Source organism: Petaurus breviceps, unplaced genomic scaffold, assembly GCF_028583685.1.
Source record: "Petaurus breviceps papuanus isolate PSGF00001 unplaced genomic scaffold, PetGlider_PUasm1.0 37, whole genome shotgun sequence".
Lineage (NCBI taxonomy): Eukaryota > Metazoa > Chordata > Mammalia > Diprotodontia > Petauridae > Petaurus > Petaurus breviceps.
Genome location: NW_027186296.1, coordinates 98148901 through 98158870, shown reverse-complemented (window position 1 = coordinate 98158870; position 9970 = coordinate 98148901). Strand labels below are relative to the sequence as shown.

Sequence of the window (9970 nt, the reverse complement as noted above, 5' to 3'; positions counted from 1 at the left end):
GGAAGGAAGGAAGGAAGGAAGGAAGGAAGGAAGGAAGGAAGGAAGGAGGGGAGAGGGAGAAGAATAAGTCTGCAATATCACTAAAGGTGAAAAGAAAATAAAATCTTCATTTCCATAACTTCTGTCCATGAACTCCTACCTAGCATCTCGAAGTCACAGTTGGAAGGGACATTAGAGATTTTCAAGCTAACCTCCTCACTTTTCAGAAGACAAAACTCATTCCCAGAGAGAAGTAACTAGCCCAGGGTCACATAGCAAGTCAAGGGCAGAGCCAAAAGCAGAGTGAGTCTCTGGAATTCTAGGCCATGTGCTAGCTACACTGCCCTTGCTGACTTCTAAGAGAAGTCCACCCAGCTCCCTTTGCAGTAAATCAGCATTTTGATTTCAGATCATTACTCTTCTAAGATTATTTATGTCAGTGTTAACATAAATAAGGAGATTTTTGAATGGATGAAGTGGAGACAGCATAGTACCATGAAAAATAAAGATAGATTTGCCATCAGAGGACCTCAGTTTTCATTCCAGCTCTATTATTCACTACCTGTCCTACCCTGAATAAGTAACTTCTCTGGACACCAGTCACCTTAAATGTAAAATAAGGGCTGTTTGGAGTACATGATCTAAGGTTTCATCTAGATCTTAAAAATCCAAACTCCTTTGATTCTGCTAAAATGGCAGAGGCCACAAGCAGAAAAAAAGTGGTGTTAGTTTATTCTCTGCAGGGATGAGATATTGTCATTTCTATTCATACCAACAAACACTTAGATTTCACCACTAGCTACTAAAAGAACCAGGAAAAACCATTCACAGAAGCTGTTATCTGCCTAAATCTCATTTGCCTTTGTAGAATACAAATCTTGATCATAATCAGCTTCTGTTCGTTGACATTTCGATCTCAGGGTAAAGCTGGCCCCCAAATACTATTCTGAGTTATGCTCATCTGCCTTTCAAAGTTAAAAGTACAACTGGGGATAATTGGTTCGATCAGGGATTACTAATGAGTTGTGGATGTTTTTGTTCCTATCATTAAGATTGGTACACTTAGCTCATTAGAACAAGAGACTGTTTTGCTACAAGCTGACTACTTAGTGAACAAAGTCCAGGGTTAGTTTTAGAATTTGCTAACCAAAGTCACAGAAAGAAAAAGGGCATCAGGGTCATATCTTATCATATGATTTAATGGACAACTATGAATTGGGAGTCAGAAGTGTTAGGTTCAAGTCACAGCTCTGACACAGGGGAAACACCTTGGGCAAATCCCTTCACCTCTTAATTTCCTGATCTGTAAAATGGGTAGAATAACATTTGCACTGCTCTACTTAGAGCTGTTATAAAGATGAAACTAGGGAACATCTTGACATGTCATTTCACTCTATCCTCCAGTTCCACCGGGCACTCCAAACTTCATCCTAGTGCCCTACAATCCTAATTGCTAAGAGTTTACCTTGCTCTGGGAAGAATCATCAAATCCACATTACCATTCCTGAAAAGTAAATCAAATGACTCCCCGCACCATCTCAGCAAATTTCTAGACCAAAATATCCCTTCCCTGGCCACTACTCCCCTCTATCTTCTGGCATATAATAAAAGATATGTTTCTTGAGGGTGGATACTATCTTAATATTTGCATACATAGTAATCATGTAAAATTTTATTTTTCTTTCATTCATATATTTCCTTTGCATTTGTTCAGTGCTATGCAAGGTATTATTATTAATGACCACCCTGACATTTTCTCTGGCCATCCCCGTTCTTGGTCATTCAAAAGTAATAATTAGTAGACTGAAATTGAAATACAGTTTCCATGCTCTGTCTAGGACTGCCAGATTCTATTAAAAATTATTACTTTCTGGTAGCCCAATTTGTTATAGGTTATGTTATTTCTATATTTGGCCCAGGCTGATTAATATAGTGTTTCTTCCACCACAGTACTTTAGGGCAGGAAAGGACCCAGAAGGGATCTTAGAGGTCATCTGCTCCAAACACACTTCTTTTTTGACAGATAAGAAAGCTGAAGCGAAGACACTATGAATGACTTGTCTGGGCTCACCCACTTAGCAGAGCCAATGAAGCTCTTAAACCTTGAGTCTTAATCCAGTGCTCTTACTACTCTTTAAACATTTCACCTCACCAAGACCTTCACAGAGACTGCAGGATCTTAGGGTTGAACACCCCTCAGAGAGCAACCAGCCATTTTCCAAGCCTGTGGGATAGAATGCACACCTTGACTGTTTTTAAAGGGAAAAGAAGAAGCAGCAGTCATTCTGAAAGTCTTGGAATTACAGGAATTTGTAGCACCTGCTTGAGGAAATATAATTTAAGGTTGTTCTTGGATATACAGTTTTCAAACTGTTGTTGTTTAGTTGTTTCGATCATGTCCACCTCTTTGTGATCCCACTTGGGGATTTCTTAGCAGAGATACTGGAGTAGTTTGCCATTTCCTTTTCTAGCTCATTTTACAGATGAGTAAACGGAGGCAAACAGGGTTAAGTGACTTGCCCAGGGTCACATAACTAGTAAGTGTCTGAGGTCAGGTTGGAAGTCAGGAAGATAAGTCTTCTTGACTTCAGGCCCATCACTCTATCCATTGTGCCACCTAGCTGCCCATACATAAGTTAGGACTCCCTATATTACAGCAGAATAGCATGAACTAAGAGCTCTAATGGGTCTAATTCAGTGGACCCATCTGCATCATTCTATATATGACAGTGAACACTAAAGCAATACAGCTAGGTCCCAATTAGTGTGAGTAATGAATCCCATGAAGTGGCCATGTGTATTCAAATGCATACTATTTGGAGTTATAATTAGGTAAAATATGGTGATTGGTTCCAGTCCAATGGAAATATGTAGTGCAAATTCAAATAATAGAACTACTTCAGGAAACTCATTATTTGTATTAATTGGCAACTAGGTGCAGTCCCTAATTGTTTACACACTGAGTCCATCAGAATCAGATTCTGCCAGCTTGTTTATTCTCATCCTTGGAAACTGAGATAACAAGCATGGGATAGTGGAAACAGTACTAGGTGTGAATCCTGACTCTACTACTCCTCATGTAAAAGACACTTCCCTTCCCTGGGCCTCAGTTTCCTCATCTGTAAAATGAGGGGATTGAACTCAATAACCCCTAAGGTTCTTTCCAATTCCCAAATTATGAACCTACGAGTAAAAACTAATCCATTACTTATAAACACACACATGAATTTGACCACTGTTCTTGCACCAAGTATAAGGCCTCCTAAAGCAGAAGAGGGGAATACAAAGTTTGAAAGACTTTAGCTGCCAGAATGGCTCAGTGTTGCTATCTTGCAGGAAACATGAGGCATACAAAACCAAGAAGGATAAAGTGGTAAATCAATTGATAGACTACTTTATTTTTTATAAAAGATCAATATCAGCATAAGGGGAGAAATCTAAAAGCTGACTTGGAAAAGGAATTTCAGATTACTTAGCCCTGCAATCCCATGGAGCATTTTGATCATTCATAATTCCCAATAGATCAAACCAAAGGGTCAAAGGGGTAGTAAATTCAAGGTAATGCCATATTCTGAACTTCTTTGATTAAAAAAAAACAGGCATTCAATACATATTTCCAGGTCACCTAGTGTTTCATTTTTTTTCATTCAATGAGAATCCAATTAAGCAGGGCAAAGAGAAAATATCAGTCTTTATTTGATTAAAATGAAATTGCAGCCTTTTAATTCCTGTTCTTAAGGTGAGGAGGATGTGGAGGGAGGAGGAGAAAGCATTTCTTCAAATTTAGCAAATGCAGTAAGATCAGATGGAAAGTTCTTTTCTTGTTGCCAGTGAATGAGACTAGTGTTAGAACTGAAGAAGGGGAAAGAGGGGGGGATTTCCTTTCATCTGGGAGAGTTCATTGCCCTTTCTGGATGCTGGGAATAAATACTCAGGGTAAATTTCATCTCTGGCCAAGGAAGAACTTAAGTGCTATACTGTTTCTATTCCAATGCACACTAAATGGAAGGTGTTACTTGAAGTTTCCTAAAAGAAGAAGTAAAATTTTCTGTATATAATGTTCTTGATGTTTTACAACAAAAGGGTGAGGGGAAGGATGGATAGACAGATGTAAGTCTACTGGAGTACTGGAAATACAATAAATCCTGAAAGTTCATTCAACTCTAGCTGATCATTTTTAAGATTATGCCTTTAAAAGGGATGAAGAAAGTAAGCTACAGGTTGAAGGGTAACACTGGGGCAAGAGAAAAAGCCTGCAGTAGTGGTACTTTGGCTACATTTTCTGGAAGTAAAAATCCAGTTCTGGGAAGGCTGACTTGATGGTTTGCTGCCTAATGGAGGAGCAAGCACAGGTGGTGGGATGTGTCTTAACCTGTGTTTGGTCATCTGAAATTGAGCAGCTTTGCTATGACACAGTTACTGAGGGAGCTCCAGGGGCTCATCGATGAAAGGTCCAGGCACTCAGCAGCTCACTATAGCCTAGGTAAATCAGGCAGTTACAATGAGCCAGACACAGTTAAGGCTCTGGCTTTGGTGGACAATTTAAGAAACTCGAAGGAGGTCATCCCCAGAAGATGTATGACCTGTTCCTCTCCCTAACAAAAGATTTTCCAGACGCTGCACTGAGCAGAGCCAAAGATCACCAGAAAAGCTCGGCTCACTCATCAGCTTCCTCTGATTTTTCTTTCTCTGTCTCCCTTAAACTTAGACCACTACACAAGAATTCCCCCATGAACTTCACAGACTTCAAAGTCCACATGCATGGATGGCCATCCAGACCAATGGAGGGTTTGTTTCATAACTGGCAACAGTTTTCCTTGCTGAAAAATATCTCCAACCACTCAGGAAAACAAAAACAAAATCCTACATCAATGGGGCTTTTTTGAAAACAGCTTAAATAGAGTACCACAGTACCAGCACAGAAATGCAGATACAAACAGTCAGCTTCTAGTAGTGAACCAGTTCATCCCCATCTCCATATTTTTTTTCTTTTACTCTAAAATCACAGTCATCCAGGAATGCAAAATAAGAACAAACCTTTCATTCCGAGACAAAATCCTTCATCACTCTGCTATACCTCTTTGCAGATCCTGCTCACCCAGGGTAAGTGCAGTAGGACAGAAAGCAAGTGCGCTAAAATCTGAGTTGGACCACTGTCTCCAAGTGTCTTGTGGAAGCAGGGCTAGCAGGAAACAAAACCACCGCGTTCTGCTTCTTCAGTCTCTATAGAGCACCTCCATCTGCCTCCCTTGGAATGCCCCCAGCCAGGACTAGGAGGTGCTGATCGCAGGTGTCGAAACCCTCGTTCTGCCTCAGTTTACCCCTGAGCACACTCATACATACATATGTACCCATACACAGGAGCTCAGAAGCCAAGATTCCTGGGAAAGCATTATAAACAGGATTCTAAGTAATCCTCTAAACACTCCAAGCATAGAAGGGGCACCCCGGGCCCAGGGCTGGCAAGGCTGTGAAGAAAGTTGAGCCCTAGACCCATTTTGCGTCCATCCCTCCATGCCCTATCTGCGTCTGTCGGATACTTACACAAAGACTCCAAAAAGGAGTACTCGGACCCCGATCTCGATGGCCAGATCCCGCATGGTGAGCCGGAGTATTGAGCCAGTCCCAAGCAGTGCGCCCCTTTCCCGCAGCTGGACCTCACACCAAGCTACCCCTCTCTAGAAAAGAGATCGGACTGAGACTCAGACGCGCCACAGACTTGGAGTGGGTGGGGGAGCGGGGGGGAGGGCGGGGGGACCAGGGAGGGAAGGGAAAGGGGGCAGGGCTCAGCCTAAACCAGCGGCCCTCCAAAGGGCCCCCAGCGAGGAGAGCTCGCCCTGCCCCTCCTCCTCTCCCATTTCCCAACGGCGGACCCAGCCGCCCCTGGAGCCGCAGCTGGAGCCGCCCGGGGAAGCTGCCTGGAGAAGCAGGCGCTCTCCCAGGTAGCGGAGCTGCTGGCGGCGCCGCCGCGGTCCCGCTGCTGCTGCTGCTGCTGCTGCTGCTGCTCTCTCTTGCACTGGATTCGCCTGCGCCCAAGCGAGGAGACCGGAGGGGGAGGGCTGCCTCTTCCCCGCCGTCAATTGGAAAAATAACTTCGTGTCTTCGGCAGCTGTGATTTATTTATCTGGAGAGGGGAAAATCCAGGGATGCCCGCTGTCGCCAGCGCCATCGGTTCTTTTGCCTGGCTAGTTTGGCTCGAGGCTCAGTTCCTTTCCTCCACAGGGAAACAAGTAAGCTCTCTTCTCTCTTTGCCTGTCTTTCTTAAAAGATGAGAAAGAGAGACAGACAGAGGCACAGACACAGAGACAGCTTTGTATTCCATAGATTTAGAGTCCATAGATTACATATTGTATATTTCAGGTGCTTTCACATTATCTGTCACCTCCACACCGCTCAGACTTTAAATTCAACCCTTTTGTCCTGAGAATTTCAGCCAAGACTACCTTTCCAAAAAACAACTCTTTGCCTCTTTTCTTGCACTTTCCAAATCAGAAACTAGACTGAGAAAAGGCAGGGCGGGGGGAGGAATCCGAAGCATTCCCTACTGTCTTGAAAACGCCAAAGTAAGAAAATGTAATCTCAGATTCCCACTCTGCGTTCCTTAACCTACCTCCCCCAGCCCCCAATTCTCAGGATGCAAAGATTTTTTGCTTTTGTTTCCCCACCTCCACTCCATCTAGGGAAGAAAGGGAATTCCCCAGACTCTCTAGGGAAGAACATGTCTCAAACACAAGGCACTAATCAAAGTCCAGTTGCTTCGAATTGAGCTCCAATTGAGGTTGATCTGGTTTGGATTCACTGATAGCTGAGTGTCAGAGAATCTGTCACCAACCTCAGAGAAGCCTGGAGCTTTGTGATGAATCTTAAAGAATTTTCTAATCTTCTTCATTTGCATTGATCTCTGTTCACCCAGAATAGAGGCCTAAATTCCTACCTACTTTAAGGCAGGTTTTTAAAAGAGCATAAAGGACCCAAGATTCTGACCCCTGCTCTTCCTCTAACTGGGTATAGGAACTTGAGTAAGTGATTGATCTTCTCTGGGCCTCAGTTTCCTCTTCTGTAAAATAAGGATGTTGTATCTGATGGTCTTAAAGTTACTTCCATGTCTAGCGTCCTGTGATTCTTTCAATTGGAATTTTATACTTTGCACTTTTATGTTTAACATAAATACTGACCCAAGTATCAAAGTTAATATTAATCTAATCCTAACATAATAAAAAAAAATAGACTATCTATTCTTCATTGAATTTCATCTATATATTAAAGGAACTCAGGTGCTATGGGTAAGGGCAAAGGTATGAGAGACAACTTTGCCAAAGATATATAATAGGCAAGGTCTCTCTCTCTCTCTCTCTCTCTCTCTCTCTCTCTCTCTCTCTCTCTCTCTCTCTCTCTCTCTCTCTCTCTCTCTCTCTCTCTGTGTCTCTCTGTCTCTCTCTCACACACACACACAGACACACATCACTGTCAAGCAATATGTATTGCAGCAAATAATTAATGCAAAGAGGTACTGCAATTAATCTCGAAGTTAGGAGACCTACAATCTAGTCCCAGAACTGCCACTAATAGATGTATGACCTTTGGTAAGTGGCTTCCTGAACCATAGTTTTCTCATATTTAAAATCTAAACGTTTAAACTCTATGGTATATCTGGGTTCTTCCAGATAGAAAAGTTTATGGTCCCATGTATTGAAAGGAGTAGATAACTTCAGGTGGGGGTGCTTAGAATACATATTTAGAGGTTGATTAATCCTCTCCTGAACTAGTTACAATAGCTTTCTTACTGGTATTCCTAACTCTCCTCTCCCTCCTTTCCCCCTTATTCCAATTCACCCTACAGATAATATCATGTTAACTTCCTACAGCAAATGTCCAATGATGCCATTCTGTTGCCTAAAATTCTTCAAGCCTGGCATTCATGTCCCTCAGGAATATGGCCTCCACCTTTCTTTCCAACCTTATTTTCTACTCTTCTTCTTCACCCATTCCCACAATCCAGTCGCATTGTAGTACTTCTCTATCCTCCAAATATACTCCTACACTTTCCTACCTCCATACCTGTTCCTGCAACTGAAAATGTCATCCTTTTGCATCTCTAGCTTTCAGAAACCTACCCATTCTTCAAGGAGTAAATGCTACTTCCCTCTACAAACCTTTGATCTCTTCCAAAAACAAATGTTTTCTCTCCTTTCTCTAAACAGTCATAGAATGTTTTAATACCTTCCTCATGATAATTTTATTCCTTTTAGATTATCTACAGATTTATTATGATATGCATTATGGTTTCTTTGATAAATGTTTTATTCTCTCCACTAGATGGTAAAATTATGTGCAGAGACTTTGTCTATGTTATACTTCATTGTTGTTTATCCTTTTACGTCCTTTGACCAATGATGTCACTATGTTAGGGTCAAGGTACAGTGTGTTCAACTGTAGCTGGTCGGTCTACTATGAACTCAGAAGACTCTACCATTGGCACAAATAGTCCATTTGAACATCTGGAATGGAGATATCTCTAGATTTGTGTATCTCACATTACCTTTGTGCTACTGCAAGTCTGCTTTGCTCATAGAACATAGGGCTAAGATGTGGGCACTGCTGGGTGGTCCTATGCCAGTGTCTCCCATGTCTTACAATTGATACAATTGTTCATACTTTTATAGTGTCAATGTACCCTTCTTCTGACTTCCTTGTGAGTGCACTGTATGTACCACAACAAAGGTGCATAGGTGGTAGCCAGTATTTGTGGAATTGAATGGAATGGAAGAATTCAGTTGAATAGAAGACATGTATTTGGGTTGGACTTGCACAGATGGATTAAATTCAGATAGAAAGGAAAGAATATTCCAGGTAAAGAAAGTAGCACAAACCAAGACACTAAAATCTGAATAGGATGTAGGACATCAAATAGACTAGTCTGCCTGGGATAGAGAAGTCATGTGAAATTGTGGGAGAAAAAGCTAGAAAGATATGGTAAGACTAGATTAAAGGTGGAGGTCTTGAGTGTGGTAAAGGAGTTTGGACCATAAACTACCATCCTTCTTACAATCACAAAATTTTGGAGTTGAAAGGGACCACACGTAGACATCTAGTCCAATGTATAATCAAAAAATAATTGCTACTAAAGCATACATAGAAAGCATTTATCTTGAAATCTCTGCTTGAAATCCTCCAATGACAAGCAACACACTATATCCCAAAATATCCGATTCCATTTTATGATAGCTTCATAAGGAAGTTTTAGCTGAAATCAAGCACAAATATGCCTCTTTATAACTTCTACCCTCTGTTCCCAGTGTGCTCTCTGGGGACAAATAGAACCATGCTTATCTCACCCCCTTCAAATATTTCAGCATAATAATTCTGATCATCTTAGTCTTTTTTTGACTAGTCAACATCTCTAAGTCTACAAATGATTCTCATGACTGACTCAATGCTCTTTAGAGACAGCTAGGTGGCACAGTTCAAATCCAGCCCTCATTCACTTAATGGCAGTGTGACTGGGGGCAGGTCACTTAACCTCTGGAAACTTTTGTTTCCTCAACTGTAAAATGAAATGGGGATAATAACAGCTCCCAGTGTTATTGTAAAGATCAAATAAAACCAACAACAACAACAACAAATACACAGTTAAAATGGCAATAGGATTTAGAGGTCAAAGTTACTTTAGAGGTTATCTACTCCAACCCTCCCATTGGGGAAATGGAATCTAGGGAGATGTATTCCTTTTCAATTTCACTTAGATAAGGAATAGCAGAGGTAATATGCAAACCCAGGTCCTCTAGCTCTAAATCCAAAGGCTTTTCCACACCAATACCCTGAATTTTCCTCTGTAGTTTAGAAATAGAGATACACTGGGAAGGCTAGGCGGTGCAGTGAGTAGAGCACTGGCCCTGGAGTCAGGAGGACCTGAGTTCAAATCTGACCTCAGACACTTAACACAAAAACGAGCCTGTGACCTTGGGCAAGTCACTCAACCCCAATTGCCCTC

At 41.7% G+C, this 9970-nt stretch overlaps 1 protein-coding gene across 1 annotated transcript in view; it reads right to left on the bottom strand.

Moving 5' to 3' along the window:
• The window catches only part of PLPP4 (phospholipid phosphatase 4), a 212983-nt gene extending 207308 nt beyond the window's left edge, over positions 1–5675 (bottom strand). Inside the window, exon 1 of the mRNA XM_069099101.1 lies at positions 5524–5675. Within this exon, the coding sequence (XP_068955202.1) occupies positions 5524–5579 (56 nt within the window). The 5' untranslated portion in view covers positions 5580–5675. The remainder of the gene's footprint in view (positions 1–5523) is intronic.
• Positions 5676–9970: the final 4295 nt, after the last annotated feature.